Here is a 19,216-nt window from a genome sequence, read left to right as displayed (position 1 = left end):
GATCATACAAGCAATAATTACAACTCTCTATCAATGTATATAATTGATAAGCTAACACTTGCAAATAGCTTCCATTTTTGCAATGTAGCAGTATACAAGGAACAGGTTTGCTAGTTTATAGGAAAACCAACAAGGCAAAATAATACTAATATTACTAGACAAACAAGGATTTCTTATCTCATAAGATTAATAATATTAAGTGGATTAGGATAATAGGGTAGCATAATTCTACAATGTAGTCACAAAGTCGCTCATTAAGCCAATTTTTTTGCTCGTTAACTGTATATAACTGTATATAACTGCAATACGCTAATAACGATTAAAGGGGTTACTCAACTGCTTTGCCCAAACTACTGTATATAAATTTATTACTAAGCTGTAGAAAGAAATAGTAAATAAGGAAATTCGAATATAGAAGGATACTTGAAAGAGATATCCCTTTTGGGATTTACCTGAAACAACGACAACTACTAAAACATTGATATTGCTAAATAATCTTTCGTTATTAAACAATTACAGAGTTTTCTTTGAACGATAATCAGTAGTTTGTATTTTTCAAACCCATGCAGTTCTCCTAAAGCCCGATAGTTATTTTTCTATGCGCTGCTTACAGAACGCTTCTCAGAAATCAAATATACAGACAGGAACATAATGCTGCCCTTATGATTATAGAGACCTTGCTTAGTACTATCCTATTATACCCAATCTTGGTTTGAACAAATTGTGTGACGAGAATATTTGAAGAGAAATAATAGCTCTCAACTCAAGGGAGTGCCAAGGAGTACACAAGCAAAAATATAACAACTGTTGATATAGTTATGCTAAACAACTGATTTATTGCCTTCTCTGTAAAGATTACTGATACACTAGATGAGGGTCCCTGTCTTTACGTAATAACCATTTCTCTGTAGTATATGCGTAGTACAGAAAATTCTAAATGCACAACACTTGAGTAGTTCGTTCTTCGAATCTGGTGGAGCTAGTACATTGAAACAGTTGCAGACGTGCTTACCAACTCGGCACTTAATGCCCAGTTGAAGACTTACTCTGAGCAAACAGGAAAGCAAAATGGCAAAATACCCGTATGCTAGGGATTGTTCTGGCATTCTAAGAACCAACCCCCCTTACCCCCGACCCATCACGCAACGCTATTACTCAGCTTACTTACTCGTTCTACTCAACTCCCGCGATACCAAGACAACCACAGAAAAGAAGTCAGGAATACACCCATACACCACCGGTAATTTGTTCAGGACTTCCATCCCTGAAAAAATGACTTCTTCCACTTCTTTCTTTTTTTGGAGCAATTCTGCACAGACAAACCCGGACAGCACTATATCTCTTGGTAAAGCGGAAGGAACTCTTTTGCAATTTGTGGAAATAAGAACCTTTTGTCCGATGCCGTGGAAGCAAAATATCCCACGATCTTTTGCACAACCCACAGAACATGCTGCTGCAAGCTAACGAACTGTGCTGCCCCTTTAAATCTCGCGCATGAAAATCACGACCGGGAAAATCACGACCGGGAAAATCACGACCAGGAAAATCCTTACATTTGTAAGCCGAGCATTTCCACTGCTTCTCTTGCAGAAATATGGACCCCATTCTATTTCTCGGGAGGACATTTCCGATTAAGTCTGTTGAATTACCCGTTTCATCCCACTTTTTCTCTCTCCGATAGAAACTAACGCACATAATACTGTTTCATCAAATGCTCTACACCTCTGCTCCCCTCTCATCGGTTAGCCGGGAAATTTTTTTTTTCATCCCACGCCATTTTGTGTACACACAAAATGTAGCAGCTTACACAACGTCTTACTTACAAACATTTCCGGTAGTACATCATATTGCTAAGACATCCCAAACAAAAAGATTAGCAACATTGAAGTTTGAATTCAAGCACCCTGGTAAATTTCGAAGTGCCCAAGAAATCGACTCATCCATGGTAGTGATTATCCTTTTGTCAGGAGCTTCCCTGACAAAACAGTTTGTATATGCTTACTTCCCTGTGGTGGCCGAGCCTATAGTCCCTTAGTAAAGAAGAAGGGGCAACAGCTTACTTTATCAGTTTCATCTGTATGCCGTGAGTACCGAAATGTCCAATGTCGCGATAGAAAGTATACCTGGAACATCAGGACAATATGGGAAGCCTCATTGTACAAAATATTCTGTGCTGATGGGTAAAATAAGTTTCATATATTGAATCATTTTACTTAAATCTCACATCCCAGTATTGAAATAAGGAAGAAAGATCAGTACAAACTAAAACCACTCCCTAATGCTCAACATTTTCTGTATATAGTTCTAATCACCAAAGAATTGGTAAATCCGCAGAGTCCAACGACTTCAAGGAGTGTTTCTAGTTTCCGGACAATCATTTTGGTAATTCGTTTTCATATATAAACGATATGTGAAATCCATCTTGAATCAAAACAGAAATTTCTCCATTTAATTCGTGATACGTTATATTACAAGTTGTCACCTGCTATAGTATCAAGTGAGAAAGCATAGATTAATAGTCCTGAAAAGTTACACTAAAAAAAAAGACTACAAGAAGAAATAATCGATAGTTTGTACAAGGTGTCCTACTGATTTCATTTGCTCATGAGATTCAAAAGCATACTTTCAGCTGCCGCATCAGTATTTTACTGCACATCGGTACTTGCTAAAACTTATGAAAATCAAGAAATTGTCCTTGACAGTGCTACGCTTGGATTGACAACCTACGAAGATGACGAACTGATGGTTCTGAAAAATGCTAAGGTGACACTTAATGATTTCACAACTATCAAATTACCAGAAGGTATTTCACTGTCTGGCAATTCTGTACTTACTATAACTGCGCCTTCAGGTGATGGCACTCCATATTCAATAGTTATCAATGGCAAGGTAAGTATAGATGATGAATCACAGTTTATCTTTGATGGTAGCTCATTGTCATATAACATTGTTGCGTCAGACTATGACTACAGTACTTTTACATTCGATATCAACACCGGTGCTGATGGGGTCTTTATATCAAAAAATAGTCTTATGAGAATTAAATTACCAAAGACAACCGGTATTGGTATTGTTGCTGATATAACATTTAACCCCTCAATTCATATCGGTGGCACGTACAAGGCTCCTAATAACTCACCATTAGCCATATTGGGTAATCTCGAGGTGTTGAGAAGTGACTCGAAAGTAGATGGCTACTTTGATGACAAGTTATGGAGAGTAGATCTTGGTCCTGACCACATTGATGAAAATGGTGTATTCACTATTCAGAATGATTTATCAGGTAATATACACTGTCAAGCTTTTATTGGCGTTTATGCGGATATTTTTAAAGGAACAGAAAATGTACTAATTCGTTCATTAGGTTATCAAGGGTATTCAATCGTTTCACCAATCACAATTGACCTCGGTGAAGGCCCATTATTGGGGCCTCAATATGTCCTTAACTATATCTTACTTCCAGAAGGTCAAGATGGCTTTAAGTTTTTAAATCTCAATTATTTACAGTATGGAAATAGTGCGTTACAACAGCTGGGTTTGATATATTTCTTCGACGGTGATAGTAAAGATGTAATCGCAACGGCTGAAAACAATGTCATTGAGGTAAAAAATCTTACGTCACAAAAGTCGATATCTGTAATAGGTGATCACAATTACAACATCACCTTTGGATACGTACAAGGTGGTCATGATGCAAGGAACGGATATTTTAGTTTTCACAAGTATGCAAGTGAAATAGGAATCAACCTCCAACCTGTATCCACAGAAAATTCCGATTATACGACGACGATCGACAAGGGCAACGGTGACTTCGAGACAGACCTTGTTTCGCACATCACGACCAAGGACTCTGACGGCAAGCCTACCACAATCACAACGACCATACCATTGCACGGGCCTGCACCTCCAGCTGTGACGAAGACAGTTGATCTGGGCAACGAAGTGACTGAGTACCTGGTCATCAGCTACTGGACGACCACCAATGAATTCGGGGGTCTGATCACGACAAACTCGACGGCCACCTACAGTCCTCCACCGGTGACTGTGACAGCCACCACTGCGTCGGACTACATTGAGTCGGACTGGATCTCGTTCTTCATCACCACTGATGAGAAGGGCGATATTGTTACGAGCAGCACTCTGTTCAACGCCACGCGTGACTACAACTTGCCGGAGGCCCCCCACACGTCGTTCGGGCCTGCACCTCCAGCTGTGACGAAGACAGTTGATCTGGGCAACGAAGTGACTGAGTACCTGGTCATCAGCTACTGGACGACCACCAATGAATTCGGGGGTCTGATCACGACAAACTCGACGGCCACCTACAGTCCTCCACCGGTGACTGTGACAGCCACCACTGCGTCGGACTACATTGAGTCGGACTGGATCTCGTTCTTCATCACCACTGATGAGAAGGGCGATATTGTTACGAGCAGCACTCTGTTCAACGCCACGCGTGACTACAACTTGCCGGAGGCCCCCCACACGTCGTTCGGGCCTGCACCTCCAGCTGTGACGAAGACAGTTGATCTGGGCAACGAAGTGACTGAGTACCTGGTCATCAGCTACTGGACGACCACCAATGAATTCGGGGGTCTGATCACGACAAACTCGACGGCCACCTACAGTCCTCCACCGGTGACTGTGACAGCCACCACTGCGTCGGACTACATTGAGTCGGACTGGATCTCGTTCTTCATCACCACTGATGAGAAGGGCGATATTGTTACGAGCAGCACTCTGTTCAACGCCACGCGTGACTACAACTTGCCGGAGGCCCCCCACACGTCGTTCGGGCCTGCACCTCCAGCTGTGACGAAGACAGTTGATCTGGGCAACGAAGTGACTGAGTACCTGGTCATCAGCTACTGGACGACCACCAATGAATTCGGGGGTCTGATCACGACAAACTCGACGGCCACCTACAGTCCTCCACCGGTGACTGTGACAGCCACCACTGCGTCGGACTACATTGAGTCGGACTGGATCTCGTTCTTCATCACCACTGATGAGAAGGGCGATATTGTTACGAGCAGCACTCTGTTCAACGCCACGCGTGACTACAACTTGCCGGAGGCCCCCCACACGTCGTTCGGGCCTGCACCTCCAGCTGTGACGAAGACAGTTGATCTGGGCAACGAAGTGACTGAGTACCTGGTCATCAGCTACTGGACGACCACCAATGAATTCGGGGGTCTGATCACGACAAACTCGACGGCCACCTACAGTCCTCCACCGGTGACTGTGACAGCCACCACTGCGTCGGACTACATTGAGTCGGACTGGATCTCGTTCTTCATCACCACTGATGAGAAGGGCGATATTGTTACGAGCAGCACTCTGTTCAACGCCACGCGTGACTACAACTTGCCGGAGGCCCCCCACACGTCGTTCGGGCCTGCACCTCCAGCTGTGACGAAGACAGTTGATCTGGGCAACGAAGTGACTGAGTACCTGGTCATCAGCTACTGGACGACCACCAATGAATTCGGGGGTCTGATCACGACAAACTCGACGACCACCTACAGTCCTCCACCGGTGACTGTGACAGCCACCACTGCGTCGGACTACATTGAGTCGGACTGGATCTCGTTCTTCATCACCACTGATGAGAAGGGCGATATTGTTACGAGCAGCACTCTGTTCAACGCCACGCGTGACTACAACTTGCCGGAGGCCCCCCACACGTCGTTCGGGCCTGCACCTCCAGCTGTGACGAAGACAGTTGATCTGGGCAACGAAGTGACTGAGTACCTGGTCATCAGCTACTGGACGACCACCAATGAATTCGGGGGTCTGATCACGACAAACTCGACGGCCACCTACAGTCCTCCACCGGTGACTGTGACAGCCACCACTGCGTCGGACTACATTGAGTCGGACTGGATCTCGTTCTTCATCACCACTGATGAGAAGGGCGATATTGTTACGAGCAGCACTCTGTTCAACGCCACGCGTGACTACAACTTGCCGGAGGCCCCCCACACGTCGTTCGGGCCTGCACCTCCAGCTGTGACGAAGACAGTTGATCTGGGCAACGAAGTGACTGAGTACCTGGTCATCAGCTACTGGACGACCACCAATGAATTCGGGGGTCTGATCACGACAAACTCGACGGCCACCTACAGTCCTCCACCGGTGACTGTGACAGCCACCACTGCGTCGGACTACATTGAGTCGGACTGGATCTCGTTCTTCATCACCACTGATGAGAAGGGCGATATTGTTACGAGCAGCACTCTGTTCAACGCCACGCGTGACTACAACTTGCCGGAGGCCCCCCACACGTCGTTCGGGCCTGCACCTCCAGCTGTGACGAAGACAGTTGATCTGGGCAACGAAGTGACTGAGTACCTGGTCATCAGCTACTGGACGACCACCAATGAATTCGGGGGTCTGATCACGACAAACTCGACGGCCACCTACAGTCCTCCACCGGTGACTGTGACAGCCACCACTGCGTCGGACTACATTGAGTCGGACTGGATCTCGTTCTTCATCACCACTGATGAGAAGGGCGATATTGTTACGAGCAGCACTCTGTTCCACGCTACACGTGACTATATAGATGCACAAGCCCCATATACGTCATCCTCAAGTTATTCAAAATCAAAAATCGAGGAGTCCGACTACACGACGACGATCGACAAGGGCAACGGTGACTTCGAGACAGACCTTGTTTCGCACATCACGACCAAGGACTCTGACGGCAAGCCTACCACGATCACCACCACCATCCCATTGAAGCCAAGTGATGCCGGCGAGGCCGACTACACGACGACGATCGACAAGGGCAACGGTGACTTCGAGACAGACCTTGTTTCGCACATCACGACCAAGGACTCTGACGGCAAGCCTACCACGATCACCACCACCATCCCATTGAAGCCAAGTGATGCCGGCGAGGCCGACTACACGACGACGATCGACAAGGGCAACGGTGACTTCGAGACAGACCTTGTTTCGCACATCACGACCAAGGACTCTGACGGCAAGCCTACCACGATCACCACCACCATCCCATTGAAGCCAAGTGATGCCGGCGAGGCCGACTACACGACGACGATCGACAAGGGCAACGGTGACTTCGAGACAGACCTTGTTTCGCACATCACGACCAAGGACTCTGACGGCAAGCCTACCACGATCACCACCACCATCCCATTGAAGCCAAGTGATGCCGGCGAGGCCGACTACACGACGACGATCGACAAGGGCAACGGTGACTTCGAGACAGACCTTGTTTCGCACATCACGACCAAGGACTCTGACGGCAAGCCTACCACGATCACCACCACCATCCCATTGAAGCCAAGTGATGCCGGCGAGGCCGACTACACGACGACGATCGACAAGGGCAACGGTGACTTCGAGACAGACCTTGTTTCGCACATCACGACCAAGGACTCTGACGGCAAGCCTACCACGATCACCACCACCATCCCATTGAAGCCAAGTGATGCCGGCGAGGCCGACTACACGACGACGATCGACAAGGGCAACGGTGACTTCGAGACAGACCTTGTTTCGCACATCACGACCAAGGACTCTGACGGCAAGCCTACCACGATCACCACCACCATCCCATTGAAGCCAAGTGATGCCGGCGAGGCCGACTACACGACGACGATCGACAAGGGCAACGGTGACTTCGAGACAGACCTTGTTTCGCACATCACGACCAAGGACTCTGACGGCAAGCCTACCACGATCACCACCACCATCCCATTGAAGCCAAGTGATGCCGGCGAGGCCGACTACACGACGACGATCGACAAGGGCAACGGTGACTTCGAGACAGACCTTGTTTCGCACATCACGACCAAGGACTCTGACGGCAAGCCTACCACGATCACCACCACCATCCCATTGAAGCCAAGTGATGCCGGCGAGGCCGACTACACGACGACGATCGACAAGGGCAACGGTGACTTCGAGACAGACCTTGTTTCGCACATCACGACCAAGGACTCTGACGGCAAGCCTACCACGATCACCACCACCATCCCATTGAAGCCAAGTGATGCCGGCGAGGCCGACCACACCACCACCATTACTTCCGACGGTCACACCATCACAGAAGTAGTCTCCCACATCACCACCACTGATTCAGACGGTAACACTGTTACATACACCACCACGATGGCCTCCTTCGATCAGGTAGACGACGGCGTGTACACGTCTGCTCCACCTTACTCACAGCCACCAGTTGTGACAACCACTGTGACGGAGGACGACGGTAGTAGCAAGACAGTTGTGATCTCTTACTCGCCATCTGAGGGCGAGGATGGGGTTACCCGTACAGGTACGACCACTATCTCCACCATCACTGCTAGCGGCGAGGCCGACTACACGACGACGATCGACAAGGGCAACGGTGACTTCGAGACAGACCTTGTTTCGCACATCACGACCAAGGACTCTGACGGCAAGCCTACCACGATCACCACCACCATCCCATTGAAGCCAAGTGATGCCGGCGAGGCCGACTACACGACGACGATCGACAAGGGCAACGGTGACTTCGAGACAGACCTTGTTTCGCACATCACGACCAAGGACTCTGACGGCAAGCCTACCACGATCACCACCACCATCCCATTGAAGCCAAGTGATGCCGGCGAGGCCGACTACACGACGACGATCGACAAGGGCAACGGTGACTTCGAGACAGACCTTGTTTCGCACATCACGACCAAGGACTCTGACGGCAAGCCTACCACGATCACCACCACCATCCCATTGAAGCCAAGTGATGCCGGCGAGGCCGACCACACCACCACCATTACTTCCGACGGTCACACCATCACAGAAGTAGTCTCCCACATCACCACCACTGATTCAGACGGTAACACTGTTACATACACCACCACGATGGCCTCCTTCGATCAGGTAGACGACGGCGTGTACACGTCTGCTCCACCTTACTCACAGCCACCAGTTGTGACAACCACTGTGACGGAGGACGACGGTAGTAGCAAGACAGTTGTGATCTCTTACTCGCCATCTGAGGGCGAGGATGGGGTTACCCGTACAGGTACGACCACTATCTCCACCATCACTGCTAGCGGCGAGGCCGACTACACGACGACGATCGACAAGGGCAACGGTGACTTCGAGACAGACCTTGTTTCGCACATCACGACCAAGGACTCTGACGGCAAGCCTACCACGATCACCACCACCATCCCATTGAAGCCAAGTGATGCCGGCGAGGCCGACTACACGACGACGATCGACAAGGGCAACGGTGACTTCGAGACAGACCTTGTTTCGCACATCACGACCAAGGACTCTGACGGCAAGCCTACCACGATCACCACCACCATCCCATTGAAGCCAAGTGATGCCGGCGAGGCCGACTACACGACGACGATCGACAAGGGCAACGGTGACTTCGAGACAGACCTTGTTTCGCACATCACGACCAAGGACTCTGACGGCAAGCCTACCACGATCACCACCACCATCCCATTGAAGCCAAGTGATGCCGGCGAGGCCGACTACACGACGACGATCGACAAGGGCAACGGTGACTTCGAGACAGACCTTGTTTCGCACATCACGACCAAGGACTCTGACGGCAAGCCTACCACGATCACCACCACCATCCCATTGAAGCCAAGTGATGCCGGCGAGGCCGACTACACGACGACGATCGACAAGGGCAACGGTGACTTCGAGACAGACCTTGTTTCGCACATCACGACCAAGGACTCTGACGGCAAGCCTACCACGATCACCACCACCATCCCATTGAAGCCAAGTGATGCCGGCGAGGCCGACTACACGACGACGATCGACAAGGGCAACGGTGACTTCGAGACAGACCTTGTTTCGCACATCACGACCAAGGACTCTGACGGCAAGCCTACCACGATCACCACCACCATCCCATTGAAGCCAAGTGATGCCGGCGAGGCCGACTACACGACGACGATCGACAAGGGCAACGGTGACTTCGAGACAGACCTTGTTTCGCACATCACGACCAAGGACTCTGACGGCAAGCCTACGACGATCACCACCACCATCCCATTGAAGCCAAGTGATGCCGGCGAGGCCGACTACACGACGACGATCGACAAGGGCAACGGTGACTTCGAGACAGACCTTGTTTCGCACATCACGACCAAGGACTCTGACGGCAAGCCTACCACGATCACCACCACCATCCCATTGAAGCCAAGTGATGCCGGCGAGGCCGACTACACGACGACGATCGACAAGGGCAACGGTGACTTCGAGACAGACCTTGTTTCGCACATCACGACCAAGGACTCTGACGGCAAGCCTACCACGATCACCACCACCATCCCATTGAAGCCAAGTGATGCCGGCGAGGCCGACTACACGACGACGATCGACAAGGGCAACGGTGACTTCGAGACAGACCTTGTTTCGCACATCACGACCAAGGACTCTGACGGCAAGCCTACCACGATCACCACCACCATCCCATTGAAGCCAAGTGATGCCGGCGAGGCCGACTACACGACGACGATCGACAAGGGCAACGGTGACTTCGAGACAGACCTTGTTTCGCACATCACGACCAAGGACTCTGACGGCAAGCCTACCACGATCACCACCACCATCCCATTGAAGCCAAGTGATGCCGGCGAGGCCGACTACACGACGACGATCGACAAGGGCAACGGTGACTTCGAGACAGACCTTGTTTCGCACATCACGACCAAGGACTCTGACGGCAAGCCTACCACGATCACCACCACCATCCCATTGAAGCCAAGTGATGCCGGCGAGGCCGACTACACGACGACGATCGACAAGGGCAACGGTGACTTCGAGACAGACCTTGTTTCGCACATCACGACCAAGGACTCTGACGGCAAGCCTACCACGATCACCACCACCATCCCATTGAAGCCAAGTGATGCCGGCGAGGCCGACCACACCACCACCATTACTTCCGACGGTCACACCATCACAGAAGTAGTCTCCCACATCACCACCACTGATTCAGACGGTAACACTGTTACATACACCACCACGATGGCCTCCTTCGATCAGGTAGACGACGGCGTGTACACGTCTGCTCCACCTTACTCACAGCCACCAGTTGTGACAACCACTGTGACGGAGGACGACGGTAGTAGCAAGACAGTTGTGATCTCTTACTCGCCATCTGAGGGCGAGGATGGGGTTACCCGTACAGGTACGACCACTATCTCCACCATCACTGCTAGCGGCGAGGCCGACTACACGACGACGATCGACAAGGGCAACGGTGACTTCGAGACAGACCTTGTTTCGCACATCACGACCAAGGACTCTGACGGCAAGCCTACCACGATCACCACCACCATCCCATTGAAGCCAAGTGATGCCGGCGAGGCCGACTACACGACGACGATCGACAAGGGCAACGGTGACTTCGAGACAGACCTTGTTTCGCACATCACGACCAAGGACTCTGACGGCAAGCCTACCACGATCACCACCACCATCCCATTGAAGCCAAGTGATGCCGGCGAGGCCGACTACACGACGACGATCGACAAGGGCAACGGTGACTTCGAGACAGACCTTGTTTCGCACATCACGACCAAGGACTCTGACGGCAAGCCTACCACGATCACCACCACCATCCCATTGAAGCCAAGTGATGCCGGCGAGGCCGACTACACGACGACGATCGACAAGGGCAACGGTGACTTCGAGACAGACCTTGTTTCGCACATCACGACCAAGGACTCTGACGGCAAGCCTACCACGATCACCACCACCATCCCATTGAAGCCAAGTGATGCCGGCGAGGCCGACCACACCACCACCATTACTTCCGACGGTCACACCATCACAGAAGTAGTCTCCCACATCACCACCACTGATTCAGACGGTAACACTGTTACATACACCACCACGATGGCCTCCTTCGATCAGGTAGACGACGGCGTGTACACGTCTGCTCCACCTTACTCACAGCCACCAGTTGTGACAACCACTGTGACGGAGGACGACGGTAGTAGCAAGACAGTTGTGATCTCTTACTCGCCATCTGAGGGCGAGGATGGGGTTACCCGTACAGGTACGACCACTATCTCCACCATCACTGCTAGCGGCGAGGCCGACTACACGACGACGATCGACAAGGGCAACGGTGACTTCGAGACAGACCTTGTTTCGCACATCACGACCAAGGACTCTGACGGCAAGCCTACCACGATCACCACCACCATCCCATTGAAGCCAAGTGATGCCGGCGAGGCCGACTACACGACGACGATCGACAAGGGCAACGGTGACTTCGAGACAGACCTTGTTTCGCACATCACGACCAAGGACTCTGACGGCAAGCCTACCACGATCACCACCACCATCCCATTGAAGCCAAGTGATGCCGGCGAGGCCGACTACACGACGACGATCGACAAGGGCAACGGTGACTTCGAGACAGACCTTGTTTCGCACATCACGACCAAGGACTCTGACGGCAAGCCTACCACGATCACCACCACCATCCCATTGAAGCCAAGTGATGCCGGCGAGGCCGACTACACGACGACGATCGACAAGGGCAACGGTGACTTCGAGACAGACCTTGTTTCGCACATCACGACCAAGGACTCTGACGGCAAGCCTACCACGATCACCACCACCATCCCATTGAAGCCAAGTGATGCCGGCGAGGCCGACTACACGACGTCGATCGACAAGGGCAACGGTGACTTCGAGACAGACCTTGTTTCGCACATCACGACCAAGGACTCTGACGGCAAGCCTACCACGATCACCACCACCATCCCATTGAAGCCAAGTGATGCCGGCGAGGCCGACTACACGACGACGATCGACAAGGGCAACGGTGACTTCGAGACAGACCTTGTTTCGCACATCACGACCAAGGACTCTGACGGCAAGCCTACGACGATCACCACCACCATCCCATTGAAGCCAAGTGATGCCGGCGAGGCCGACTACACGACGACGATCGACAAGGGCAACGGTGACTTCGAGACAGACCTTGTTTCGCACATCACGACCAAGGACTCTGACGGCAAGCCTACCACGATCACCACCACCATCCCATTGAAGCCAAGTGATGCCGGCGAGGCCGACTACACGACGACGATCGACAAGGGCAACGGTGACTTCGAGACAGACCTTGTTTCGCACATCACGACCAAGGACTCTGACGGCAAGCCTACGACGATCACCACCACCATCCCATTGAAGCCAAGTGATGCCGGCGAGGCCGACTACACGACGACGATCGACAAGGGCAACGGTGACTTCGAGACAGACCTTGTTTCGCACATCACGACCAAGGACTCTGACGGCAAGCCTACCACGATCACCACCACCATCCCATTGAAGCCAAGTGATGCCGGCGAGGCCGACCACACCACCACCATTACTTCCGACGGTCACACCATCACAGAAGTAGTCTCCCACATCACCACCACTGATTCAGACGGTAACACTGTTACATACACCACCACGATGGCCTCCTTCGATCAGGTAGACGACGGCGTGTACACGTCTGCTCCACCTTACTCACAGCCACCAGTTGTGACAACCACTGTGACGGAGGACGACGGTAGTAGCAAGACAGTTGTGATCTCTTACTCGCCATCTGAGGGCGAGGATGGGGTTACCCGTACAGGTACGACCACTATCTCCACCATCACTGCTAGCGGCGAGGCCGACTACACGACGACGATCGACAAGGGCAACGGTGACTTCGAGACAGACCTTGTTTCGCACATCACGACCAAGGACTCTGACGGCAAGCCTACCACGATCACCACCACCATCCCATTGAAGCCAAGTGATGCCGGCGAGGCCGACTACACGACGACGATCGACAAGGGCAACGGTGACTTCGAGACAGACCTTGTTTCGCACATCACGACCAAGGACTCTGACGGCAAGCCTACCACGATCACCACCACCATCCCATTGAAGCCAAGTGATGCCGGCGAGGCCGACTACACGACGACGATCGACAAGGGCAACGGTGACTTCGAGACAGACCTTGTTTCGCACATCACGACCAAGGACTCTGACGGCAAGCCTACCACGATCACCACCACCATCCCATTGAAGCCAAGTGATGCCGGCGAGGCCGACTACACGACGACGATCGACAAGGGCAACGGTGACTTCGAGACAGACCTTGTTTCGCACATCACGACCAAGGACTCTGACGGCAAGCCTACCACGATCACCACCACCATCCCATTGAAGCCAAGTGATGCCGGCGAGGCCGACTACACGACGACGATCGACAAGGGCAACGGTGACTTCGAGACAGACCTTGTTTCGCACATCACGACCAAGGACTCTGACGGCAAGCCTACCACGATCACCACCACCATCCCATTGAAGCCAAGTGATGCCGGCGAGGCCGACTACACGACGACGATCGACAAGGGCAACGGTGACTTCGAGACAGACCTTGTTTCGCACATCACGACCAAGGACTCTGACGGCAAGCCTACCACGATCACCACCACCATCCCATTGAAGCCAAGTGATGCCGGCGAGGCCGACTACACGACGACGATCGACAAGGGCAACGGTGACTTCGAGACAGACCTTGTTTCGCACATCACGACCAAGGACTCTGACGGCAAGCCTACCACGATCACCACCACCATCCCATTGAAGCCAAGTGATGCCGGCGAGGCCGACTACACGACGACGATCGACAAGGGCAACGGTGACTTCGAGACAGACCTTGTTTCGCACATCACGACCAAGGACTCTGACGGCAAGCCTACCACGATCACCACCACCATCCCATTGAAGCCAAGTGATGCCGGCGAGGCCGACCACACCACCACCATTACTTCCGACGGTCACACCATCACAGAAGTAGTCTCCCACATCACCACCACTGATTCAGACGGTAACACTGTTACATACACCACCACGATGGCCTCCTTCGATCAGGTAGACGACGGCGTGTACACGTCTGCTCCACCTTACTCACAGCCACCAGTTGTGACAACCACTGTGACGGAGGACGACGGTAGTAGCAAGACAGTTGTGATCTCTTACTCGCCATCTGAGGGCGAGGATGGGGTTACCCGTACAGGTACGACCACTATCTCCACCATCACTGCTAGCGGCGAGGCCGACTACACGACGACGATCGACAAGGGCAACGGTGACTTCGAGACAGACCTTGTTTCGCACATCACGACCAAGGACTCTGACGGCAAGCCTACCACGATCACCACCACCATCCCATTGAAGCCAAGTGATGCCGGCGAGGCCGACTACACGACGACGATCGACAAGGGCAACGGTGACTTCGAGACAGACCTTGTTTCGCACATCACGACCAAGGACTCTGACGGCAAGCCTACCACGATCACCACCACCATCCCATTGAAGCCAAGTGATGCCGGCGAGGCCGACTACACGACGACGATCGACAAGGGCAACGGTGACTTCGAGACAGACCTTGTTTCGCACATCACGACCAAGGACTCTGACGGCAAGCCTACCACGATCACCACCACCATCCCATTGAAGCCAAGTGATGCCGGCGAGGCCGACTACACGACGACGATCGACAAGGGCAACGGTGACTTCGAGACAGACCTTGTTTCGCACATCACGACCAAGGACTCTGACGGCAAGCCTACCACGATCACCACCACCATCCCATTGAAGCCAAGTGATGCCGGCGAGGCCGACTACACGACGACGATCGACAAGGGCAACGGTGACTTCGAGACAGACCTTGTTTCGCACATCACGACCAAGGACTCTGACGGCAAGCCTACCACGATCACCACCACCATCCCATTGAAGCCAAGTGATGCCGGCGAGGCCGACTACACGACGACGATCGACAAGGGCAACGGTGACTTCGAGACAGACCTTGTTTCGCACATCACGACCAAGGACTCTGACGGCAAGCCTACGACGATCACCACCACCATCCCATTGAAGCCAAGTGATGCCGGCGAGGCCGACCACACCACCACCATTACTTCCGACGGTCACACCATCACAGAAGTAGTCTCCCACATCACCACCACTGATTCAGACGGTAACACTGTTACATACACCACCACGATGGCCTCCTTCGATCAGGTAGACGACGGCGTGTACACGTCTGCTCCACCTTACTCACAGCCACCAGTTGTGACAACCACTGTGACGGAGGACGACGGTAGTAGCAAGACAGTTGTGATCTCTTACTCGCCATCTGAGGGCGAGGATGGGGTTACCCGTACAGGTACGACCACTATCTCCACCATCACTGCTAGCGGCGAGGCCGACTACACGACGACGATCGACAAGGGCAACGGTGACTTCGAGACAGACCTTGTTTCGCACATCACGACCAAGGACTCTGACGGCAAGCCTACCACGATCACCACCACCATCCCATTGAAGCCAAGTGATGCCGGCGAGGCCGACTACACGACGACGATCGACAAGGGCAACGGTGACTTCGAGACAGACCTTGTTTCGCACATCACGACCAAGGACTCCAACGGCAACCCTACCATCATCGTAACAACTGTGACTTTAACAGAAGAACCAGATTACACATCTGTGTTTGTTTCTGATGGTCACACGATCACAGCTGTTGTTTCTCATGTCACAACGACCAATGATATCGGTCAGACTGTCACCACTACTGTGACCATTATGTCATATGATCAAGTGGGTGAGGGTGTATTCACTTCGGCTCCTGCTTACTCTCAGCCTCCAGTCACTACGACAACTGTGAGTGCAAACACTGCTACAGCCACTGTCGTAATTTCGTATTTCCCATCTATTGGCGACGATGGAGTCACCGGGACAGGTACAACAACCGTCTCCACGGTATCTGTCGGAGGTGAAGCCGACTACACCACAACAGTCGACAGGGGCAATGGCAGTACCGAAACTGATGTCATTTCGCATATCACCACTACCGACTCCAAAGGCAATCCTACAACAATAACCACCACTATAATCAATCCACCTGCACCTTCTGATCCTGTCACAAATGTGGGGTCTGATTACACCACCACTGTGGTTTCGAACGGTCACACATTCACCGAGGTTGTATCCCACAGCACAGGTGCTGATGAGCACGGTCACACAATTGTTTCTACAGTAACAGAAACTCTAGGTGTCCAGAGTCATGGCAGCACTGTCTCAAGTACAGTACCAGTCTCAACAGTATCCGGTGCAGGATCTAATCCATCTGGAACAGCAGGTGTAGGTGGTATTGTCAACTCTCAGAAACCTCAGTCACAAAATGTGGCTGGCCAAGGGTCTGGCAACGAAAAGCCAACAGAAGCTGCTGGCACAGCCGGTGGTAGTGGCTCTGGTTCTGGCTCTGGGTCAGTGCACCAATCGGCAGGCAATAATGTACCATCTGGATCTTTATCTGTTCAGAGTGCAAAGGGTACTGCGTCTCCAGTCAGTGGTATTCATAGTAGCCAAACACCACACTCTGTACCTTCCCAAGCTCAACAACAAGGACAAGGACAAGGACAAGCACCATCATCACGTCAACAGGCTGCCACGACTGTTCTATCACCTTCTGGTTCCTCTGTTAACAACAACGGCAGTGGGTTCAGCAGCACGCAAACAGCTTCTGTCCTACAGGGTAAGGGTGCTTCGATTAGAGTTGCTTCTTCCAGTATTGTATTCTCAATGATTGCAGTAATAGTTGTCGGTATGATCTAAAGTGTACTAGTTCTGTGACTGATCAACATGTACAATATTACAAACGTTCGTCCAGCCATGATTTTTAGATAGGCTGTTTCTTTTATTATCGATAATGATAAAATGGATTGATTATTGTCCAACAAAAAACAAAAAAAACTGAAAAAACACTAAAATAAAAAACCTAAAGCTCCCCAATTAATATTAATTGTTCGTAATCTGGGGCTATTATTTTTGTTTCACGTACTGTTTTCTATATCTCATATTAATAATGTGAGCAGTATTATTCTCAAGAGTTTTTGTATATATTGTCTATTAGTTAACACTATAATTATTTTTCTCTTCTAAAAGTTTTATGTTGTTTTATGTCTTTATTATTGTATTGTGTGCGTCTTCCTGTTGTCGATGTTTCTTATAATATCTTGGTCAGCCATGGTTTCGAACCTGTGGGTCTGAGATTGAACTTCAAATGCTGCGAAAAACGCGAGATGTGATAATGCACGGTAGTCATCTGACAGATTAAGTTACCCTGTTCAACAATCTGCTTTAGTTGTTTGATGAAAAATACAAGGCCGATTGTAGTTACCCTGCCCTCATTTTCAGATGACCTTTAATATATCGATGAACGAGTACTGACTTTTTCACCAACATCCAGGGAAGGTTTCACAGGGTTGGCAATTAGGTTGAAGGGAGGTGATGGCAAAGTTTTCATAATTACGCACTTCAGCACCCAAACATGAATTTCAAATTTTGTGATTCTTCAATTGTTTAAACATATACGAGTGCCGGAACATAAATAGTAAATATTAGTTACAGTACATGGTTTTACCAGTCAAAACTTATTGGTGAGTTTTTACTGATGATATTGCTTCTTATATACACAATAGCTTGTATTGTGAATCCATATTTGGAGCAGTGGCGTAAATTAATCTGAAATGATTTAAGATTTTGTTATAAATACTTGAGAGAGTATAGTGTTGGACATTATAAGATTACAGTTCTTAAATGATAAAAAAATATACACAAATTGAACACAGAAATGTACACTATCTACAATAAATAAACAACAAGGGTTGTTTATTCTTATTTACAAGCAACATAATCAAATATGTATCTAATATGTGCCTCATACATGCAGCTAGTCTCTTTTATTTACCATTTTCTCCTACAAAAAGAGCCTTGTCTGAGAAGGTGGAATCACAGTAGCATGTCTCTGCTCTGAAATGCTATTGTTTTGACAGGGGACCCAGCTCAGTCCTGCAAATCCAGATATCTAAGTTGCGAAAAACGCGAGACCTTGCGTTCTACGAGACAGTCGACAAGCAATTTGATTTACCCAGCCTGGCTGAGAATTGCGAAAAACGCGAGATGTTGTGTTCAACGAGGCGTTGTTGTGAGACAAAATTCTACTTTGATTGAACAACTGCTATTTCTGAAATGTTGCAGTTCCTCTGGTTGAATCTGAACTCTTACCAAGGTTCATTGATGGGATTGATGGTGGGAGTTAGACATACAAGGTTTACAATGTGATGGGATAAAACTATGCAAACAATAGGATAGTAGT

At 50.5% G+C, this 19,216-nt stretch overlaps 2 protein-coding genes across 2 annotated transcripts; one reads left to right on the top strand and one right to left on the bottom strand.

Moving 5' to 3' along the window:
* Positions 1-1,215: 1,215 nt before the first annotated feature.
* Positions 1,216-1,695, bottom strand: GVI51_G00033 (uncharacterized protein; the record flags this gene model as incomplete). The annotated part of the gene is made up of 1 exon (XM_065626615.1): positions 1,216-1,695. One exon carries the CDS (start codon positions 1,693-1,695, stop codon positions 1,216-1,218), a length of 480 nt encoding a protein of 159 aa, XP_065482687.1.
* Positions 1,696-2,604: 909 nt separating this feature from the next.
* On the top strand, positions 2,605-17,673 carry GVI51_G00011 (uncharacterized protein; the record flags this gene model as incomplete). The annotated part of the gene is made up of 1 exon (XM_065626614.1): positions 2,605-17,673. One exon carries the CDS (start codon positions 2,605-2,607, stop codon positions 17,671-17,673), a length of 15,069 nt encoding a protein of 5,022 aa, XP_065482686.1.
* Between the last annotated feature and the right edge of the window lie 1,543 nt (positions 17,674-19,216).

Source organism: Nakaseomyces glabratus, chromosome G (genome assembly GCF_010111755.1).
Source record: "Nakaseomyces glabratus chromosome G, complete sequence".
NCBI lineage: Eukaryota > Fungi > Ascomycota > Saccharomycetes > Saccharomycetales > Saccharomycetaceae > Nakaseomyces > Nakaseomyces glabratus.
The sequence above is the reverse complement of the archived record's forward strand: the minus strand, read 5'-3'. Positions and strand labels throughout refer to the sequence as shown.